General features: G+C 38.2%; 1 protein-coding gene across 3 annotated transcripts in view; it reads left to right on the forward strand.

Annotated features, from left to right (window-relative positions):
• CNTN6 (contactin 6) overlaps positions 1-24,526 on the forward strand; it is a 132,557-nt gene that overhangs the window by 27,652 nt on the left and 80,379 nt on the right. For all 3 annotated transcript variants that reach the window (XM_004944703.5, XM_015293209.4, XM_046900032.1), the window contains exon 3: positions 21,225-21,351. In XM_004944703.5, the coding sequence (XP_004944760.2) occupies positions 21,225-21,351 (127 nt within the window). The remainder of the gene's footprint in view (positions 1-21,224; positions 21,352-24,526) is intronic.

The raw sequence follows: 24,526 nt of genomic DNA on the forward strand, positions 1-24,526 counted from the left end.
ATAAAGGTCTTATAGTGACTTTTTAGAGTGTAGGACACCCCTCTGATTTCTTGATTCCTGTTACCAGTTGTGAAATAGATGGTGATCCTGAAATTTAAAACACTGATGAGGCACAGTACACCTTAGTGACGAACAAGATATTTTAATACTCTTGTTTTATATTTCCAAATATAACCTTTCCCTTCACTTTTTTTTTTCTTCACAAAGCTTTCATTTTTCAAACTTTTTGTCATCTTCATCTTTCTTTCTTGCTAGAGGATCAACTTTTAATGAGACCAGTATCCTGGGCCAACTGAGCTAAAAGATATTAGGAGCTCTCATTTACGTTAATGTGTTCAGGTTTTTGAAGACTTAATAGCTAAAAATGTAAATGATCTATATTCCTGAGCACCAAGAGCAGATCATGATAGCACCTGTGTCCTGATTTAGCTGTCAACTGAAGGAATTGCAGAGTGCCTACTGACTTCACCTAGATAAGTTAATTTGTACTTGAGTGTAAATTACTAATGTGGGTTTATGCTGATTTTTACTAGGTGGCATTCTGAAATATGCTTGATGGTAATAGTCAAAGGTGCAGTTATAGGTAATACTTCTTTGATTTATGATATGGATGGTAGTGAAAGAACTGAGTGTGAAAATTCAAAACTAGTCACAGTGCTAGAGAGCAGTCTTGTGGGCTCGGGCTTGAAAGATAATTCAGGTTGTTAGATGACATTGGTCAGCCATTTCTTCCTTGTCTCTACCTCAGTTCTACCAGAGGTGTAGAATGAAAATGAAATTGACCCATAAATGAATTTTAAATCTAAGGATTAAATTCGCTGCACAGTAAAGCTAGATATTATTACCCCCCAAAAATGGCAGTTCAGCTACTCAAAAATCAAATTACTCACTATATTTCTCAGATCTTTGGAAAGCTCATGGAAGGAGTAATATTCCTTCCAACTCTTGTTTTCCAGCAGTGCTTTTTTATGTGACTCAACAAGGGTCTTGGAGGTTTTCTTGCAAGCGCCTTAAAGGATAAAATAAAACAAAGTAATGTATGCATGCACAGTGACACAGTGAGGGAACAGATTACACTTTTTTCACAACCAACTGCAATTTAAATGAGATAATCTGATCTAAGTGAAGGACCAGAGGTGAGAAGGGTGCTGAAGATAAAACACAGAGATCATTACTTCAAATTCTGTGTATTTGCTGAATGGATGTATGACAGCCATCTCTATACACTGTTGTTGAAATTTAAACACTGCTTGATATTAACGTGTTAAGCAAGAGTGCTCACTTTATGTATTAAAGATTTAGACAGAATTTTGAGAGGTTGATCTGAACAGAAGAGTGGCCTAAGCATTCAAGAAAGAATAATTGAAGAGAAACAGGTGCTATTTGGTTTTCCCAGTGGATGATCTGAATACACAATACTGGGTGAATAAACAAGACTGCTGGTAGCTCTCTTCACAGCACCATATGTACAGTCCCACTTTGGCACCAATTTCACTTCAACTATCTCAGCTTCCCTGTTTCCTTCCTGCACTTCTCTGCAGCTCTTTACCATTCAGGAAGAGGAGGAAAGCTACCTTACAATTATTTCTGCAGTTTCTCTCTTCTTTCTGGACTGCTTATACAAAATTTGCTTGTATTTCCATTCCCAAGGGCTTCTGTGGTTCCCCTTTTCTCTGATTTCTGGTGGCTTCTGTGTTTGAAAAACACACAAACTTCAGTGCAGAGATGGCTTTGCAACCATCCTTTGCTCTGCTGGTCATCTTGACTCCTTCATGGAAGCAAGTAGATTTTCCAAGGTTAAAGATGAGGAAAACAGAAAGTGTCAGGCACTTAAAAATAGCTGTGGACAATGTAAATACGAAAAGCCAACCAGTTATTCCAAAGTTTTATTTTGGAAATCAAGCAGCAATTATGTTTTTACAGTCTGTTGGCTTCTTAGACAAAATTCAATTGAAGATGCAACTACAACCTCCTGGGCTGTGTTTTGGCCCATCATTTTGAAACTGCTAAATTAGAGAGAGAAATTTCCTGATGTAAAGTGTCCTGACGCTCCTTTGGGTCACAGCATGATGAATATTGAATACATCACATCCCACGCTCTGCCTGCAGTCTCTTGCAGATTTATTGTTAGCATAACAGCACCTTTAGGAATGGAACAGCAGACCATATATTTTAAGACAAGTGACATCTTTGCTATTTCTAACAGCAAACTGTGGAGAAGAACTAGTCTAGCCCGGAAATGTTAGGGCGTTTCTGAACAGCCTGAGGCATTCAGAGACCCACTGATGAGTCAGAGAAAGATAATAATTAGGTCTCCCTTGGACAACATGGAAGTTCTGATGACTTCGGCAAACAGTGACCCTGAAAGCTGTGTTTCTGTAAGTGACTTCCAAGCATCTGGCAAGAGATGATGTCTGGTAACGCAGTGACCTTCTCAGGGGAGTGAAAAGTGACATTTAAAGAAAAACCTTTATTTCCATTTTATGGGATGCCATTTGGTTCAGCTCATATCCTGATTTCAGTGATTTCAGTGAACAGTAAACATACTCTGGTAGAACAAAGCCAGAAAATGAGAACACCTAATGGCCCTGGAGCTGCAGAGACTGGGAGGGTGATGCACAGGTGGAGAGCCAAAGGAAGGTGAATAGTACTTCCCTTGCCAGCATTGTCCCAGCTGAAATCCAGTACTCTGAGATCTACCACACCTGATGCAAAACCAGGACATACTACTCTTTGAATTAGCAGGAAAAAAAATAGACTCTTACTAAAAAAAAAAAATAAAATGTGAAAACGTGTGCAAGATAAAGGAAAAACATTGACAGATAGGAGGGGAAAATAAGTTATTTTTCTAATCCGTCACCTAGTTTTGCAGACATAGCATTTAGAAAATCTTACTATAAATACTGCCTTAAGCTGGAGAGCAGGTGATTTGTGGAGAGTGAGCTGCTCTGCCTCTGTTCATTTCTAGAAGGGCTTACACAGAGCTGGTCTTTAATTTGAGGAATGAGAATGAACAATGTTATTATTTCCATTTCCTGCCTCTTATCAGAACTGCAAACTGTTACTAACTTGAGGGCAAAAAGGAGACAAAATAAGCCAGTATGTAAGAAATGTGAATGTCTTTCTTCAACACAAGGCAATGTAAAGGATGAATCCTCTTGTGACTAAGAGAAGTGATGCTCAGGAAGCCCATGAGCAATTTCTGGCTCTACCACTTACTGGCTACAGGAGCAGGAGGATGTTATGATGCACTGTGGAGTTATTTCCTTCATTGCTCAATTGCAAGAGATATATATTCAAAACAGTGTGTGGTTTCAGCTGCCATGATAACAAAGGACATGCAGAAAGGAATAATGATGCAGCAATGATGGTAACATCAGTAAAGAAGTGACAACCGACGTTAGCAGAGCTGAAGACCCAGCTCTGGTATTTTTACACTTCCACAGTTTGCATTGGAAATCTTATCACTTGTTTTGAAAAGCGAAGGATCAGAGTAAGGCTGAGAACTTCTGAAAGCCTCCCCTGTTATGTTTAAGGATTTTAAGAGTTTTCATAGCTTTGCAGTAAAAAACCAGAAGCCCGCTTCCCAGACAGCCTTTCTGGGTGGACAACGAAGTGTAGCACCATGGTGCTTCCCACATACACTGTATGGCGTCAAACTGACTTGATGAATTCAAGGAATGATATCATCTGCTGTTACATAACATGGGCTAGATTCACGTTACAGAAGCACCTTCCTTATTACATTTCCTTCCCAAGAAAAAATGCTTTTCTTGAATTCCCTCGAGTGCACAGATGTATGGTGAAAAAGAGGTTAGAGCTCAGATGCTTCTTTGAGGGTCAATACACTTTCAGATTTTAGGTTGCATTGATTTAGCTGTCAGAAAGATGTTATTTACAGTTCCTGAAGTTAAGTGGAGCATGCTAGAATTCATGGAAGTCATTACTGGAGGTTTATGTTTTCTGTGTGGCTCCAGTTTTTCCTGTAGCCTGAAAGGACTAACAGATTTTTATAGGGTTTTAAATAATTACTGCTTCCTAATCTCCTCAATTAGTTACTTTACATTAAAAAGAAGTGTTATTTTTCTATATTGTGAATTTTACACCTTTTCTCTCTGTTTTATACCAAGTCATTTCATCTATTCGTATGAAAGGCTCATTAACTTCATACTGGTACTTTAGAAATACTTTTTTTTTTCACTGCCAAGAAGCTAGCAGTTAATTAAGCACTTAAAATATTTTGAGCACTTTCTTCACCAGCAATAGAAAATTTAAGTGGGGAAAAAAAAAAAAAAAACACCTTAAAATGGCATGATAATATATCACCGTCATAGTTGACTTAAGTTAGATACATCACTGTTTTCAAGAGCAACTGAATATAGTTCGTACATTTAATATAAACCTTATCACCTATTTCAGAGGTGAAGGTGTGAATTTTACTTCTGAAACTCCATATCAGTTCATATAAGCACAAAATCAACTGCAACTGTGCATATGTTATATTCTCCATCATTGCCCAGGACTACTTCTGGCTCTAGGGTCATTCATTGACTTTGTTCAAAGCTAGAGACCTTTAGGAAGAAGGGGAAAGTGGGTCACTGGCCTCTTACTTCTGTAACAATCTCACCATTAAGCTAACATTTAAGACATTCTTTTGCTGAGGTTCATTATTTGAGCAGGGTGCTTTATTAAGGAATGTTCTGCTAAAACCCCAGAGCTGGATTTTGAGATTCCCCATTTCGGAGTTGAGGCGGTGGCATCTTTCTCTGATATATAGTTACTGCAATCAAATCATGGATATAATAATCAAATACTTTTTATCATTGAAAACCATTCCTCAATTGGAATGAGTTCCAACTGGCGTGTGGAAGGTTAGGTTTAATAAAGAACAGATGTTCTTTATGAAATGAAGTGAAACCAGTTGTATTCTGTGACTTTCCACTAGTAGAAAAGTGCAGCAAATGAATAGTAAATATGGAAAGGATTTATTCAACTTTCAGAAAACAGACCTTGGAAGTGCAAACAGTTATTCAGTCTGCTTTACTTAGAAATGGAAACCCAGCTCTAACTTCTATGTGTCTTAATATTCCCATCCAGCAGATCTGCGCACGCTGACATGGGTGAAGCCTTGCTCACCAGCTTTTAAGAGCTGTAACCGTATCTGCTACTTCCTCATAATCACAGGCTGATCATCCCTTCCATTGTTTGCAGAAGCTTGAAAATAAAATGTCTCTAGTTATTGATTTGCTACTTCTTTTTCATTTAGTGACTATTGATTGCTGTTTATGTGTGTGTGTTTCTTGTTGAGCAGAAATTAACACTGAAAACTCCTTGGAATTCACTGCATTCCTACCTGCTTGGCATTCCTGGGCAAAGCTCCCTAGTACAATCACTGTAACTGGGCTTTTCAAAAACCTGTTTCATTTTCTCCCCCAGTCTCTGGCAGCAAAGAGAGATTTATTTAAACAGTTTTTTTTTAACTAGTATTATTCTTGATACTTGTCTGGGGCAGCAAATGGAATGTCACAGAGTTTGAATCTGCAGAGTCATTTCAGATAATACAGTTTTATCTAGGCTCTGGTTCTCATGGCTGTGTTACCAACATAAACCTCCTAGGGCGTGTGGCATTTTTTTCATAACTATCTGGATGAGAAACTCTTGTGATTACCACTCAAATTGCTTGCTGTGTATGCATGGGAAGCCAACTCTGAGACACATGCTGATCTGTAATTTGGGAAAAATATGGATGGATTAGTCTAGCGGGGCCATGTGTAAGGGCTGGATGAATGAAAATATCTGAGATAGAGATGAAACGTTGTTGACTGAAGCTATTACTTCTGTACCATCTGTAATGTAGTCCTCTCAATGGTCTTATTATATTCCAGATCCTGTACTTCTAGTTTTGGTGCTATTAACTCAAAACACAATCAAAATCTCAAGCCACATATGTATTTTCCATGAGACTAGATTATAGTCCTGAACCTTAAAATCATAATGCACATAGATACTTTTTATTTATCTCATCTTTGCTTGTCATCCTCCAGAACTCCCATTTTCCATGTTCTCTCATCACATACAAAGGGTGGAATCTTTTTAAAAGAAACAAAAAACCCTCAAACAAAGTGAAAGGCAGCTTTTCACTTTCATGGTATTTCACAGTTTCAGGAATGGTGTAAAAAAGCCACACTATTCAGGATCTGTGTTAACAATTTAGTTATCGTTATTAGCATCCATAGATAAGGCTCTCTGACTTCTTCTGCAGTGGGAAAGAGGGGAAAAAGAGACCAATTTCTGAGTATGGAGGTCGACATCAGACCAACAGGAGACCAGCAGCCCCCACTTCTGCTTCCGGAGGTCTGTGTAAGGGCACTCCATGTGGCAATCCTTGTCCCAGTAGGGTGGCTCAAAGAGGAAACTGAAGTCACGTCAGCTTTGCTGCAGGAGGTGAATGTATGGATGTTAATACTAATCTCTATACCTTTGCTTTTATAAGCTTGATTTTTAGACTCATTTGGGATTTTGGCAATAGGATTCTTTTTCTCCTGTATAGTGTAATACCATGGTATTTTGTCCTTTGTTCAATATTAATATATGCTTTATTGTTCTACTCTAATTATGTTCTCATTATCAGAGGGGCAATATGTTTTCCTCTGACAGATATTGCATCTCATTGTTACTGGATATTGGTTATTCTGTGCCATTGTTATTAATAATTTGTAGCAATTGAATCAGTATTATAATATTACTCTGCTAAATCTCTTTTGCTGCTAATTAAGGCGCTATCTGTGAAATTGTTTAGCTCCAAACACCATGGTCCTGCTTTTCAACCCACTATAATTGCCTCAAAGTCATTCATTTCTACTTACGTAAGTCAGGTCTTTTAATCAAGGCTCCTGTGAGCTTTGCCATGGTGTGAGCTGCTGTCAGAAGGAATGAAAAGTTCTCATGGACAAAGATATTTTTGTAGTGACAAATGCACCTTTCACTGTAGCCCTGGAAGGCCTTAGAAATAGAATAATTGCACTTGATGGTTCCAAACTGGGCACAAAAGAAGAAGGAGGGCTTAGAGGGAAAAGTGAAAGATTACTGAAGTAATCCAACTATTGAAGATATCAGCAAGGAAAGTCACCATAGCTTTGGGATGTCTTCACAATATGTATATAAGATCACATCTATCAGACTGCATTCTTAGGAGCAGGCAACATCACTGCTGTTCCCAAGCAGAAGACACAGATGGTATTCTTGAGCCACTAGGGAGAATTCATCCATAGTTATGGGATTTATTGATGTACGTCTAAAGTGAGCGTGACTCCCTTTTGGTGGTAGGACATCTGGCATTATCTCTGTATTACAGACATTTTGCACTGATCCTTGGAAATCAAACCCACTGTTTGAGTTCCTTCTGAAATCTTTTTGTCTGGGTACAAAAAGACAGCAGAGAGTGCTCCTGAAACTCGTGTGCCAGAGCTGTTCTGCAGGCACTTGCACATTACGTGTGCACCCCAGCACCAACAAATTTGATTTCTGCATCTTCTTCAGCTCAGTGGTGTTTCTGCACTGAGCAGGCAGAACCAAGACAGCTGCAGTAGTGCTGTAGCTACGGGCAGGGGCAGGCTGGGCTGTCCCGTTACACCTGCTGGCTGTACCACCCTGACACTGATAGGTGCACTGTTTGCAACATGATCTTAAAAACCGGCTGATGCAAAGCTCATTATCATTTCGGAGAATCATCTCCAAAAATAGGAGCACGTTATTAATTCAGAGAACAAACCCCTTCCATCAGAATGAGCTTTTGCTGGATCGCTGTGTGCTCTTGGATAGACCTTTGTTTCTGTTTCTTTATGGCCCCCGCAGACATTCAGGCTGCCATTCCTCCCAGACTGCAGCTTTGTCTCCATCTAATAGACTGTGCCCTGAACTCAACCTTAAAATGGCTTTGTAGTTTAGAGTAAAATCCATCCAAACTTTGACTCATGCTTAGATGGCCTTCCCACCAACAGAGAAGTGATTTATGGAACACAATTTCTTCATCCTCTCGTATTGTCTCACTTCATACACTTATGCCAAATAGTTTGTGATGATTGATTACTTTTCCTACAGTATATATAAAAAATGTATGCTGGAACAGGCAATGTGAAAAAAAATCCAGGGTTTAATCTCCACTAACATCTTGATGAGCATTAATCAGATTTAAATTTCACTCGTATTAGTCTAACGCTATTGAAATCACTGACAGTAATGTAACTTAGGTCAGAATATAACATTATACCTCCAACTGCTGTTTCTGATTAGATTTATTCTATTTTACACTGAATGTAGTAGAAATAAAGGAGTTTTCTCGGTGTCTTTCTTGTAAATATTTGTAGTCTTCCAAAAAAAGTAATTGTTTGCTTCAGGGCAGAGTAAATATAGTCATTTCTGCAATAGGTATTGAATTCATATTTGCCTGACGAGTGACCTTATCAGCTATGACTTGTCATCTTCTAATTAGTGTACACTTATTTTTTTCACTAAATTAACCCCCAGCCTCTCTTAAAGATAAGCTGATGCTATACCAAATGCTGTGCGGTGTTGCAATTAAAATGGTGGTGCATGTGTACTCCTCAAACTTGCCTTAAGAAAAGTACATCTCCATAATATTATATTGAACTGATGATGAATCCAACAGGCAGTTAAAGAATAACCTCATAATGCTGAAAATCCACCGTGAGAGCTGGGGAATAGGAACACCTCCATGTTATTAAAAACCAATGTCTTAAAGTACAGAGAGCAAGCAAGAAGCCAGGTCTTACTATTTCTCCTGGATGTTTGCTTTTGAAAGAAATAAAATATATATTCTCCTCATAAAATCCAAAGCCACATGAAGTCTGTCTGGGTTGCAAGTTCATTTTTGTTTCCATATGTATTTTCAATACTTTCTATGACAAAATGTTTAAGTTCCCAAATATTGAAGGGCTTATCCTCAGTAAACCTCTGAGGGTGTTTTGTAGTGATATTTGCTTTTACAAAGCTTTTCTCAATTCAAAAGCAGTACAGTGGCTAAAGTAGGTAAGAAACAAAGGATAATGCTCCGCTCTTGGTCAGCCACACTACAGCATCAAAATGGCCTTTCCTCAGTCAAAGTGAACCTTCAGACACTAAATGCTATGTAAAATTGCATCAGATGCCAATGCTTCCCATAACACCTGGATGACATGTAACAGCTGCATGAAGGAAAGACTGAAACTCTGAGGACAATATCCAGCCCAATCCCCACTTTGTTCCTTAAAGCAGCTGATCTTTGCTTTTTTAACTAGAATACTAAAAAGAAAACTTAACATGAGCTAAGATTTCACGTTGCAATCTGATGCATGCAAAACATACATAGCTATTTTATGGGGAAAGGATCAGAAAAGAGCAATTTTGCCAGCCCAAAGTTGGATATCACTTTTGCAGGCCAAAGTAATAAACCAACAATATTTTGTAATACACTGACATTTAACTGAAATGTCCATACAGTTTCCAAGATAATAGAGACGTGAAAATACTACCAAGCAAGAAATGAACTCTTTTAAACAAGGTGCATTGTAAATTCAATTGGCTGCAAATAGCATTCCTTTAAAACTCTGCACTCTAAACCTGCCTAAATTAGTCTGGTATCTATTGTTGATTGTACCACTCCCCAGAAATACGGCTTTCAGACGTTTTGTCATAACTCCACACATGATACCACACCACAGACACATTAAGCAGCAGTCAAGATCATACAGTTTTCCAGCTACTTCGTGTCAAACAAATATATTCTCAGCCTCCTGGGACAAACGTGCCTGCAGATGGATGACACCAGGCTGTGATAGATGGGCTGCAGCACAGCAACCCCTCACACACCTTTGCAGTGCCTTACCCTTAGGGGGCAGACAAGTATTCCAATGCCAACCCCACAGAATTTGGGGGATCAAGAATGTGAACTCAGTTCTGTCGCTACAGACTGGAATCCTCCACCTGCTCTCTCTCTTCTGATGTTTCGTTTGATAATGTTTTAATTTACTGTTACTTAATTATTTCTGCTTTTGTGCCCCTGCGTTATGTTTGGCTTTTGCATTGCATGTCAATGCTCATATTATCCCCGTAATGGAACCTTCTCCACCCCACTTGAGTTGGTGGTGAGGAGGGACAACCCCTGTGCTGAGTGCACTGCTTCCTTTGGCGCAGTACAAATGAAACTACTTTTCCCTTTTTTCACATCTGCTTCAGTTTGAATTTCACCACTGGCAGAGATGAAATGACTAATCTAATTTCTGTCTATGCGGAGTCCTCCCGCAGTTCTTTCTGCACATCTACTTTTTCCCTGAATAGTTGTCATTTAATGCCCCGTTATCTTAGATGGCACTCATTTAGTGGTTTATTAAGCAGTAATTTAGCAGCCTGTTATCAGTTCCTACTGTAGCTAGGAAAAATATGCAATCCAAGTCCACAAGATTTGTGCAGAATTACAGCATTTTTGTGATTTTTGGATTAGGGAAAAATTACAGTAAAGGAATACATCTGAAATGTTTAGCCTGCATTTCATTATTGTCCCTCCACTGAGGCCTCCAACAGAATGCTGATTGCCCTGTCTTTATTTCTGCTTCCAGCCTGGGCAGTGACACTGTACAAAATTGTGCAGTCTCAATGGACTGTGTTAAGCATAAGGAGGCCCTAAGCTTGGCTTCTTCCCCTTCTGTTCTGACCTTTGTGGAATGTTTTCAGGTGGGAAGAAGGCATAGGGCTTACATTAGTATTTACGAGCTTCTAAAAAGAAAAAGGAAAATAGGAAGTTTAAATGAAAGCAAGGGCAAGCCCAGCAATCAGAGTGTGCCGTAGGCATTAATTGCAGAGGGATCAGTTTAACTCACAGCAGGAAAAAATTCGGTTTTGGAAAGTAGTGTTGTTGGTAACAAAGTCTTGATTTGAAACTACAGCTTTCAAGGTCGGGATAAAATAGAAATATTAATAATTTCTGTTTCTTAAAATTGCCAGATTACAATAAGTATTTAAGTTAAAGATCAAATGAAGCGAAAACGAAGAGGTGCCAGCCTGCTAAAATGAAAATGGCAATCAAGTAGATAGAAGTATAGATATAGATGTATTCTTTTATAGAAGAGCATTTCTGGTTCTGGTTCTGGTGCACCATAGGCACAGAGAACATATCCTGCAGAGTGTCCCCAAGTGGCATAGCATCCCACACTCCACTGGCTTGCACTTGGAGTGAGCGCTGCTGGAAAAATGAACAGGGACACCCAGGAAAGGTGGTTGGGCTCCCATTTGTAAGAGCATAGCACTGAAATGAAGCCATCAGGAGGGGAAAGCTATAACAGAAGGCTTCTCCACTTGACCACTTTTCCCCAAGTTTTTCAGTCTGCCAACATCACCGGCTCTATCTCCCCTTCGTGCTCCTGGCCCGCAGCCCAGCAATGGCTGGCTTGGTTCCTCCTGAGCCCTTCCCTTCCCATCTCTGCTCCACAGCACAGTTTCAGTGCAGCCCTATCAGCCCATGTATATTTTCTCCATTCTGTTATGTTTTGTTTTGCTATTTGTGCTGTCATTTTGTTGAGAATAGATTAGAGAAAGGTCATATTTTTTTTTCTTGAATGGAAAAGAACAGTAATTTGACAGTGAGACATCCTTGGCTTGCCACACATCAAAAATGTTGATATTAGCCTCTTTGAAACAGAGACTAAGGACAAAAATTGTCCAAGAACTCAATTGCTAGCTATTACTTTCCCAAACATGAGCATTTACAAAGTTATGTTTGTTGCTGCTGCTAAATTTTAGGATGCCGTTACTGAAATGGCTCTAACTTCATTTGTATTTGCTCAGAGAAGAATCATCATGAAGATACTAAATAGTCACAGAAGATGATGGCTTCAAATAGCGTCTTTTGGCTGATCTATAATCATTTGCCTTGGCAATTTTATTCAGGAACATTAGCACTGATCACTTATGCTGTGTTCCTAATTATTTCTGAAATATTGTGCTGTTGCTCATGCTGAAATGCATAACGAGCAAAGCAGTAGGTTAGTTTGGAATGCAATGTTCTAACCAGTTTTTAATCAATGAGTGATAATGATAGCTTGTGTTTTGACTTTTACTGTTTAATTGCCAGTAATAAAGCAAATCTTCATTGATGATATTTAACAGAGTTCAGTTTCATTTATCTCTGTTTATCCTATTTATTGTAAAAGTGCCTGAATGCTTTCAGTGCTTGACACAGTAGCAAAATACATAGTGCAATCTTTTTTTTTTTTTTAGGTTGCCCAATATTTTCCACAATAGATGGGTTATGATACCCTTTTGTGGGGAAATATTGCACCTTCCTGTTATCAGCTGGCTTTCAGAATGCACTGAGTGTCTCATAGTGGAGCTACATCCCATGAAATCCCAACCAGTTTTTTTCTGATAGAGGCTCTTTACATCACTATTTCCCTTCTGCTGTTTATGATACTCAGGATTTTTGTTTGTTTGTTTTTCCTAGAATGCCAAAATAATAATAATTAAATATAAGTAGCCTAAGGATGAACCAGATCTGCAGGTGATGCTGCAGAAGAAAATACTGGTTCATATCAAAGGTGCATCCAACCTATTGAATGGCAGTCAGACAAAAGCAGACACCTAGAGAAGAGTGAGAGAGTAGAGATGCTGCATAGCTGGAATACTGTCTTACTTCCACACTGCATACAAAGCAGTGCAGCAGCAGAATGATTTTATTTGGGACTGTGGGCACAGAGCAGAGGAGCATGCCATGCCCTTACCCTGCACAGCCCGCAGGTGTTCTCAATCTGCATGGCGATACAAGGAGTGAGGAGCAACATGGAGATAGTTCTGCTTGACCCCTGAGTGTTTTGACCAGCCACTTATCAGTACTGAAATAAAAACAACCTGATATCTAGTTTAAGTTCCACATTTAGTTTCAGTCTACTAAAGTAGTGTAAATTCTGTGACAAGAAGATTATGAAAATCAGTCATCACAACATATGTAAGATAATACCTTACTTGATAAATCTAATTTAAATTAGGATCCTCCCTTGGTTTAGAAATGATATAAACACCTCTTGCATTCCCCTTCAATTACATGTAAGAAAATAAAAACCCTTTTAATCTTGTCTGTCTTGATTGCTTAAGATGATTTTTTTCCCAAGATTTTATTCCCCAATTATCAATCATTGGCAAACAAGGAGTGGCAGTCTGGGATTCCTTTCTCCTATGTTCTGAAGAGTTTTGCCATGGTGATAATTTGTGCTAGAAGTATAAATTCTCTCCACATGGCTTTCTTTTATTCTCTTCTATAAATAAAGATCTTCATGATCTTTATTATTTTTAAGTATTATTCCAGAATATGAACCTTCCTATCTGCATACAGAATCGTTTCGGATGTCAAGTTCATACAGCTATTTCCTGCCTCATTCATGCCTCCTATTTAAACCTTGGTGGGAAAAGCTAACATCTATGAAACAGCCTTTTAGTTCCAGTTATTTAAAGTAAATAAGCAGAATTTAAATAACGTGTACACACGGCTTAAACATCCACCTCCAATTTAGGTCCCCTATAATGGTGATTGTATCTAGCTTTGTACAAGGTCTGGGAGTCATAATACTGCAAAAAACAAAACACTGCTTCACATTACGACATGTTTCTTACTGAACATAAATGGGAATTACAAAGCATGCCCTCTGGAAACAAAAGAGGAATTGTTGTTTGCTTTAGTACATTCAGGCTACTTGCAAACTCGCCCTTCACATCATTTCTTTTTCATTCTAATGTGGCTGGATTTTTGCTGCTAAGTATCTGCGTGAAAATAACACAGCTGTCATCGATATCCAGTAGCTTTTGTACACAGAATTGGTAGTTTTTGAACACCAAAGTATTTAGTGAACCAATCATCATTTACTACACATGATAAAGCCAGTATGAATAGAAGAGCAAAGATGTGTTCTTTGCAGATCTCTTCCTTACAATATGCGTATTTTTTTTGCTCGTGAGAATCTATGTGTACTATGTATGCATTTAAGTATAGACTAAATGTAAGTTACATAGCACGGTGTTCTCACACACACAGAAGACTGGAGCTTCAGTTGCATCTACTCTGTTCATTAGGGATTGATTCAGTGCCCACTGAAGTTCATGAAAGGCTTTCACTGACTTCAAAGCACTTTGGCTCATAAGTTGACTCTCTAAATAGGAAAAGAAAAAGCTTGATGGGGCATGAAACTATATCTACTGCCAGCCATAAAACCGTTAGCCAAACTTAGCACCCATCAGGCTGCTGAGTGTTTTCTATGCTGGAATTACAGTCATGCTGGGGAAAACCAAAAAAAAAAAAAAAAAAAAAGACATATTTTTAAAAACGCGGTTGTATTTGATTTGTATTTTCCCAACAGATTACCCAAGTCTTTCTGCCGTAGGGTGGGAAAGAAGGAAGGTGCCAGGAAAGATTTGTGTAAATGATCTTGAAGGTTTAAAGACTTGGTTGTCTCGGATACTTCAGCCAAGAACGTGGAGAGGGCGGGGAGCAGGGTAATAAAGCATTTCATTCCAAGTCCTTGAAACCACTCATACAGTTTATCCTAACATAGAAAAAGGAGAAAAGAGAGACAGGGCCATTCCTTCCCTGACACATGCTCAGGAGCTGCAGGAAGGAGGTGGAGGACTAATTCCTTTTTGTCTCTGTCTCCACAGTCACTGGATAGGCATTAGGGATGCAAGGCAAGATGCTTAATGAAAAGACTGAAATGACTCTGAGTATGAAGTTTGGAAAAAAAATTTCACAAATCAGTTGGGGTTTTTTGTTTGTTTTTCATGTTGAGCGTAAGAACTCTGTAGCTTGCTGAGTTGTTTTGTATGTACTCTTTGAAGCTAGTGATTCTGTCTCTCACAATTTATACTGTGCATCTGTCAGTAGGGGCAATGGACCTTTGGAGTCATCACAAAAAAAAAAAGTGGAGCTGACCAACACTAGCAGTGGTAAAAATTATCCGGGCTTAATTAATCAAATCCACTTAAGACAGTAAATCATAGTTACATTTTACACCAAAAAAAAAAAAAAAAAAAAGGCAGAAAAACAAAGTGTTGGACTTGTTTAACTGGCAAGATATTACATGATATAGCTGTTATCTTTTCCTGTATTGTAAATTGTTGAATTAAGCCTTCAGACAGTTTGGCAACAGTGCCAAATGAATATCACAGCAGTACAATGCAGCAAACAGTATCTGTCATTGAATCTAAGTCTCACTTATAACCGAAATTACAGTGAACAAAGTGCTTGTGCAGTAGATTGGAAAAGGTTCGTTATTATTTATTCATCTTGCCTGGTAACACAAAAACTAATGAAATTTCATTGAGAAGAGTGCACGTCAAGATTACTATACATCATAAAGACACATCCCTCTAACTTCATTGTGGATATTTGTCTCTGTAATTAGATGTCTGTTCCACAATAGTTCTGTATCTGAAGGACATGGCCAAGTTCATGACATAAAACAAATCACCTGCACAAGTGAAAAGGCTTCCTTTATCTTGTCTACATCTTGCACGGTAGCACAAAAGCCTTCAGAAAATCTTTCCATAAAGGCCACGAAGTCATGCACAGTTAGCTATTCCAACATTGTTCCTTACCTGCTTTTTATTTTTAATTAAATATAAAGTTATTAATATAGTTCATACATTGTGGTATTTGTATTCCCTATAACCATTTGGAGCACAGTGTTTTTACACGTATCTGTACAATACATATTTCATACATCTGTGTTCACTTTAGCCAAGAGTGGAAGTCAGCAAAGCACCATTCAGAGTGCATCAGTTATGAGCGATGGTACAACACTGTAGCTTAAACTTATGGAACAGAATATTTTGGGAATATTTTGCCTTTGAATTGAATGCAGTTAACATCATGTAAATGAGGGGTTAGGTTTGATTGCAGTACTCAGTAGGATATTATGAGAGACGTCAAATTTGGCATTTAGAGATCTATCATTAATTATTTCGGAATTAGAAGGCATGTGTCTGTTAGACCAAAATGCAGGTGGAGGGTAAATTCACTGATACCCAATTATATTAAAAAAAAGTCTGCTTAAAAGTTAAAGCAATAATGGTTATCGTAATAAAACTGTAAGAAGTTTATGAAGCTTTGGGTTTGGACAAAAACGTTAGTCAGTGTGTATGGACAAGGCTCATAATTCAAGGCTGTGGTCATTTTTTGCATAATACTCAATTATTAGCTGCGATATCTTACAATCTCATTTCATATGCAAGGTTCTGGCAAATCTGTCAGCTGGCTGTTAGTAATTAATGTCATTCTTACACATCTATTGTTTGTTCTCACACCCAAGTACATAAGGAAAATGCAGAGTTGGAATATAACCTGAGAATGGACTCGGTGAATATTTTTCAAAGAATAAAGTTCAGGGAATCTAGGATTGCTGTGCTGAAGATATTTAATGTTTCTGTGCCTTTTGCAGGGCTGGAGGAGCTGCACGGCTCCTTTCACATGCTTACGCTCACTATTTATCTGCGAGGAAGGGGCACTGCTGGCCCACAGAGCCTGTATCCCAGATGAAAGGGATGCCTTGCACCATTGACTGTCGTTTTATAGACGGCTTCATAAAGAAAACCTGGGCTCGAGCACCAAGCTTCAATTCATTACTGAGTTTTTCAGACTTCAGCAGGGCCAGGACTTCACCCCGCATGCCGCCCTGACGCCCACCTTTCTCCCCACATCACAGACAGATAAGTGTCTGTCTGGTTTGGGTGTCTGATAACTGAGACAATGTGGAATTTCACCACTACTCCCAGTTTGACTTTTTCGATAGAAGCTGCAACTTGAAAAGAGCCCAGTGTCTCTAGAGCTCTGTACATCAGTGTCTGAGAGGAGAAAACACATGAAAGTTGAAGGCCCTTTGGGAAAATCCTCCAGGTTTTAGGTTGCTTCTGCCTGCTCAAACCTGTAACATCTCTTCTAATCTCGTTTCTCTGTATATAAGTCTCCTGCTTCACTCTCTGATTAAGAACTGAATGAGAGGGAAAGGAGAGTAGCCTGCTTCCCATTACCTGTAATAGTGACAAGCTTTTTTTCTTTCTCTAGAAATGCTTCCATGGCCCTTTTTGGCTTCTCACTTCTTTTCCCATCTTCTCTTTCAGCACTAACACGATTCTTTGCACTGATGTGCGTTACTTAAGTTCACGCTTTCCTGTTAACAAACAGCATCTCATCCATTCCCTCTCATTTTGCATCAGTCATCCTCCTTAAAGTCCTCAAGCTACCAGATCCAAGCTTTGGATGACAAAAATAATCATTCCATTCAGCTTCTGTCAAGATTCAATCAAAAGACCCAATGTTATTTGCCAGTAAAGACTCAATCATATTTAAAGACCTATGTGCTCTATAAATTCCCCCTTCTTCCACTTAAAACTTACTGACGTCTTAAGTTTTGAAGAAAATTAGACAGATTTTGAAGCCATGTTGATTTTTCCTAGTTTTCTCTACTTACGCTGTCATTACAAGAAAGTCTCTAATTCACATGCCCCATCCTTTATACTAGAACTGACAGGTGTTTTACTATCAAGCTGATTTAAAAGAGGCCTCTTAATCAGGTGTCAGCCTTGGCCCATAAAGTCATATTAATGTTTTGGATCAGATATGAGGCTCTATCTAAGGCACATTAAGAAAGATTCATTAGAAACTCACTACCCCTGGAATTTACAGCCTTCCTGGAACTTAATAGCCTGGATAAATTTCTCCTTATCTGGTTTGCTTATGTGAATTATGGTAGTTTTGCATTTAGAAGCTTTTTCAAGTACAAGTTTTACTGTTATTCTGGCCTCTTTTTTCTTACGATCTTCGGTAAGTGTACACTAATATATTTGCCTAGGCAGCAGCATGACCCCTCCAAGCCTACTGCGTGGCTCCAAGCAAACAGTACTACAGAGATTCGTTTGTCATGCCTATCTTTAGAGAAATCATGGTGGCTTGCAGTGAATCTGGAGAACAGAGGGGAAATATATGGCCATTCTCTACACCAAATGCAAAAGGATGCATCAGGAAATTAGATATGACCGATCTGACCTTTCATATAAATAAGAGATGGACTTAAAGTACACCATCGGTTCTGAAAGTGCACATCATTTCTCACAAACTTGGTGGTATTCTCTGTTACGGATTAGGCAGCAAGAAAAGGATATTAAAAGGAAAACAAAATAATAGCATGAAGCCACCTTCACTAAAAGTCATAGACAATATTTCTGTGACAGATGCTGCAGCACGTCTACCATAAAGGAGCTGTCTGTTAGGGTACGTGTAAACCGCGATTCCTCATTCAACATTATGTTGTGTTAAGAACTCTTACAGGAGATAGAAGAACTAAGATGTTCAGAAATCTGGAAATCTGCAAAAACAAACAAACAAAAAGACCTCATGAGAAATAGAAGAAATTCTGGTTTGTTTTACAACCATTTGATTGGGAAATTGCAAAACTGAGAGAAAAATGATTTGGGCTCTTGAGAACACAATGGGAGATGTATAATCTTTCTGAACAACCTGTAGATACTGTGAGATAAGAAACATGAATTTTTCCTGCAGAATCTTTCTCTAATACCAAAGACCCCTGGAAGAAGAATAAAAAGAAGTGTGCATTGAAACTCTAGGCTAAGCTGAGGGCTGAAATATATTCTTATCTTTAGGTATTGAATAACCCCACCATTCGCTAAGAGCAAGGTAATATAGTGCCTTGAATATAGTTGAGTTAAAGCTTCTTTAATTAGATTTGCATCAAATTCTCCAAGTGTCCACTAGTTACAGATAAGTCAGAAAATATTTGGAGCCTACATTAAATTCACGTATAGCCTACAAAGTTCAGTGGAATGAGACAGCTATGGAAATGAATACATTTTATGTGATTTAGTGCATTTTATGGTCTGTTATGTCACTTATCACATATAATATTCAGCCAAGTTTAATATTGTACCTTCAAACCACTAGCTCATCTCACATCTTTTACTAGCCAGAGTTTATATCCTAAACAGAAAGGATGTATTTTCTCTTTCTGGAATGCCCATGCTATTTCCTATATAACATGAGATATTCTTAAAATGAGATGTGTCCAGCCAAACAGCTATTGTGGTATAAAACAAATCAATCTTTCCTGACTGCTACTTTGAATTTTACTCCAATTCTTTTGAAGGATATTTCTCACAGATAGTGCTCATGAAATCACTGAACTGGACTGACCTTCTGAGTTTCTGAAGGATACACATGGTAAACTGGGTAACAGACATATAGAAGTGGGTATGTATGTTAAGATGTGTAGAAAACATTGTGGTTATAAGACGCTATTCTTAAAGAGGTCAAAAAAGCTTAGTTGTGAAAATTTTTTTCATCATCATTCTGTATTTTTGCAAGATGTTCTTTCTTTTGGATCCAGCAAAGTAGAAAAGTTTGACCACATTCATCAGTAGAAAACTATTTTACTTCTAGAGAAACGTCAGTGTTAACTTTTCAGTTTAGCTGGAAATATTTTAGAGATGAAATAAATATTTAAAAAAATTACATTTTAAAATAAAACATCAGATGAGTCAAATTATTCATACAATTCCAGGATTAGGACTCTCAGAGAAGCACTGAGTGTCAGAATACGATGACAGCTGACAACAGTGCTGATCTGGCTTTTTTTTCAGATCTAGAGGAAATACATTGAAGTGGTTGAAAAGTACAAAAGCACTTGAATATGTATACAGCTGAAAGCTGATACAGAGGATCTGATTTTTGACGTGCACTGTGTGCAGTCACTCCTGGCCCTGGAGAAGGCGCTTGGGTTGACATGGTGCCAGCGACGAGCTGACCTGGCTGGGGTGAAGCTTGGAGAACTGCCTGGGGCACAAGCTGAGTTAATGCATCAGGACTGCTGCCCGTCTTCAGGGATGCAGGAAGAAACTCTGCTGGTGTCAGCTGAACAAGAGCTATTTGCAGAAGCTTAGAAAATCCTCTAGGGGTTACAGGGCTATAGAGCAAGAAGGTTGCAGTTGGCAACCCATGCTTGCAATGAATCCAGAAGGTGGGGAGAAGCAGCGATGTGAGGAAATACGTTGTATGTTCCTTCTCTTATTAGTGACAAACAGATGAAATAGGTGAATAAAACCAGACATGATTACTGCCAACATTTACGTCGCTTCCAGAACACAACTGAAGAGCTACCAATCATTAGGTTCATGTCTCTCCCAAGATACCTGCATAACTGTACTGCAAACTTTCTGGGTTTCTTGAATTTGTGAAAACTATCTGCGAAATAGAGGATGATCTAGTTGCTAAGCTTTACTTGAAGATTAGGGACCATTTCTTTGTTCTCTCACAAATCACTTCACCTCTGTGCAAGTTTTTCTGCAGGAACTGCTGAGACAAACAGGCCTTGCTGCAGCCCACGTCCGTTTTCCCTTTGTGATTTCAAGCCCTAATTAGATTCTGTGGGTCAGCAACAGGAACAGGTTCTAGTAAAAATGCATGATGAATGATCCAACTTTATTTTATGCTGCCACTCTTCTAAAGGAGCCCGTAAGTGAGGAAAAAAAATGTAAACCTGAAACCAAGGCAGATACATTATACAAAAGTACTATTAAACCAAAAGTGGTGAAAGACTAAGTAGAAGGAAATGATCTCATGGCCCCACCAACAGGAAGAGGCCAGAGGAAGGAAAGCCAGGGCCAGCACCACATAACATGCCTTCCATCCCAGAAGCTCTGCCAGCTTGCAAGAGGTGCTTGCTGTCCCTCTCTGTGTTCTCACAGAGCACGAGAACCTTAAACAAAGAGCAGCTTGCCTTTTGAAGCACTTCACCAGCTGAGCAGGGAGATACAAGCTGCAAACACAGAGTCAGTCACAACATCATCCTTTTCTGCTTCTATTCTCAATCTAAACCATATGTATGAGATAGATGCAGAAGATTTAATACATGGCTGTTTAATTTCCATGGAAGACATGCAAAGAAGGTGGTTTTCACTGTCACTTGCTTAATAAATCACCAACACCTGGGATATGTGATTTTATTATCAATCAGGCTTGAAATATTTCCTCCTTAATGGCAAAATGTCTGGAGGTGCTCTCTCTGCTGAATATAATAGCAGACCTTAACTTTTGACCAAAAGGAAAAGACACCAAAGGACACTTTTATGTGTAAGGACATGCTAAAGTTGTCTAATCTTAAATTATTGTTTTTGTTTTGCAGAGGAAGAAACACTACATGGTCCTATTTTCATTCAAGAGCCATATGATATCACTTATTCCATGGGCTCAGTGAATCCAGAAGTCCTATTGAACTGTACAGCTAAAGGATATCCCCTCCCCAGCTACAGGTGAAGTCAACTTTGGAAAAGTGCCGTCTCACTGTAAATCTTTTAACCATGTTTTTAATCAGAAGTAGACTTAAATGCGTGGCAAATTCTCAAGGCAAGCCTGGTGGTAGCAGGAAATCTTGACCATGCAGCTAGGTTTTGGGGCTGGGTTTGCTGCTTTTCCTTGGGACTGCTCATTTGCACTTGAAATTGAAATAAGTTCACATTTGCTGCTTTTATTTCAAAAAGAAAATGTATATATATATAAAATTATATAGACATGACATCATATAATTTGAAGCTTACTTCAAAAGAACATCTGGGGGGAAGAGGAAGAAAATGGTGAAAATTTAAAAGCTACTAGGGTAAAGAAAATGAAAGGAAAATATTTTTGCTAGTCTACTGTTAAGAAAATTGACAGAGGAAAATAAAGCCCAGCACTGAAAATTGTCCCAAAAGTATTTTAAAACCTACAAAATTACTTCTGAATCCACAGAATAGCTGTGAAAAATGGGAAAATGGAGATGCTGTGCATCTGTATTTGCTAAAACTTTCTGCACATCTATAAATGCTATGAAAGCAAAAGAGCAACATCCTTGCCCATTCCTAATTCTAAGATTTCATGTATATATTTATAGTGTTTATATAGAGAAACAGCAAGACACAGCTCTGATATCTAGCTTACAACACTCTGTAGACTCACTTAATAAAACCTCGGTACATAGGAATGTTTGTTTATTCAATAACTATGGTCTCATCACTTAAAATGTAGCTTGATGCACCAAGGGTTTGTGAACCTGAGTCTAATAAGAGAAAAAGCTGGATATATGGAAAAGAAAGGACGGTGCTTTCTTCAGAAAAGAAGAGTAAACTAATGGACTGGGAAAAGGATAGTGAAAAACAAGAACTAATTCATCCAGCACGTGAAAGAAAGTTGTGTGTCCTACCCACTACTTAGACACTACATCTGTAGCTTTTAATTGCCCACAAAAGAGTTTTCTCTGTATAGTACCACTACTAATTATGAACTTGGTTTTTGTGCTTCATGTATTAGGTTGTTTCCAAGTATTGTGCCAGTAAAGAAATACTTGATCACCTTTTCCCAATGCTTCTTCTCTTTGTATGAGAAGAAATCCTCATCCAGATCCCAACACATTCATTTTTGCAGTTTTCAACACTGTCATCCATTGTTTCATGTCATCCGTCCGTTTCATATCCAGTTTTATAGGCAGCTTCCTCAGTGACATGTAAAAGTTATTAATCTTTGTATTCCACCCACAGACTCTATGCATCCACAATCAGTAGTAACAGTAGATTTCATTAGGTGGGAGAGCTGTGAAGTCTTCTCTCATCAGGCATCCAATATTCCTATTTTCATTTCCATTTTCTTATGCTCTCTAGCAGTCCTCTAATTAATTCATTTTTTTCCTTTGCCTCAGTTGCTCTGGTAAGGCCAGATCAACATGTGGGGACAGATCCTGACCCATCTAGGTCAATTAGAAGTTATCAGACCATGCTGCTACAACACTGCTGCTACAACAACTTGGGACTTTTTACCAGGACTTGAAAGGAACAGGAAGTCTTCAGCACATTTCTTTGATTTCAGTAGAGCTAATATCAGTTTTATCAGATAAGGATTGAGCCCATATATTTGAAGTTCCAACAATTTTAGATAAATCAAGCACAGTATGAAATTTTAATAATATCCTTTGCTGAGCGATAGAAAAGAACAGCAAGGACTATAGCAAGACTTTTCCTTGATTCATAAATGTAAAACCACTACAATAGGAATAAAGTTAAGCCCAAACTAATTTGCTATTTAGGAACTATTTGCATAAATAAATATGCTGATTAGAACCTTTCCTTTAAAGAAAAAATGTGTAGTGTTTCCTGAAAATCTTATTTTTTATGTACAGTATTACATTCTTCTTAAAGACTCATTACATATATTAATGACCTTTTGCAACTTCATTTCAAAATCTCATGTGCTGGGAAATCACAGTGCAAGAATTGCATAGGGTTGAATCAGGCCTAAAGACAAAAAAAGAGACACTGACTGCCTCTCCTGGAAATAACAGCGACCATAGATCAGATTACTAAGGAAACAAAAATAGAGAAGTGTCTCTGAATTTTTTTGTGCATATGCTGGGAAATCTAGATAAATATTCCGTTAAATGCCATCCTAATAATCTGTTGTGATGTCTTCTGTGCAGTCAAATTGTTTCTAATATCAGGTACATTATTTCAGCTCTTTCTCTGTCTGATACCGGCAGTAAACACAACCTTTCAAATTAGATTTATAATTTTGTGTACTGAAGCTGTTTTATTACAGCTGATCGAAAGCTTATCAGCTACCTTAAGAAATGAATTTTACCTATTTTTTTCCTGCTTACAGGCTATCCACGAACATTTCACCACTGTTCCACATTTTTGTTCCATTAAGTCATTCCATTTGATAGAGCTAGCTTTCCTCCACACTGCAGAAAAAGAGAGATGGTGCCTAGAGCTTGCCAAGCTCATGTTTTCTGCAATATGTGGACATTTCCTGTTTGTGTTCAGGTGATTAATTCTAACTCATCACGTTTTTTCTGAACTTAGGTTCAGTATTCTGAGTAATGTAAACTAATATTTTCACAAAAGTTCAAAACCAAGTTTTTAGGTTTTTCTCCTCCAGATCTATACCAAGACAATCAGTTGTACAAGAAAGTAAGAAATCCAAGGATGGCTTAGATTAATTATAGAACAATATTTCAATATTTAAGCATAACTTTGATTGAGGTAGTAAAACAAGATAGAGTTTCAAATTCAATTCAAGTCAAAGCACCCCACAGCAGAACCATAGAAGTCAAATAAAAGCAAAGAAGCCATAGCAGAAACACTACAGTGATTGCAAATATCATAAAAGATATTTATAAAAATTGCATAGGATTGTAGAGTTATTCCTAGTAACTCTGAGCTTATTTTTATCTTACTCATAATCTTGAAGAACCAATGCCATCCCTTCTATGGTGCGCTTGTTGAGCCAAATGCTGTCCCTTGACTCACTGTAGATTCTGCTTCAACACTAAAGTAGAACTAAAAATGTCTACAACCTCTATTTTCTGATTCAGCCAATAGTTTTTAAACTGTATATTATATGTTTGGCCTCTATGGAAACAGTATAAAAATCCAACTATTTTTCGGGAGACTTGGCAGG

Source organism: Gallus gallus, chromosome 12 (genome assembly GCF_016699485.2).
Source record: "Gallus gallus isolate bGalGal1 chromosome 12, bGalGal1.mat.broiler.GRCg7b, whole genome shotgun sequence".
NCBI classification, from domain to species: Eukaryota; Metazoa; Chordata; class Aves; order Galliformes; family Phasianidae; genus Gallus; species Gallus gallus.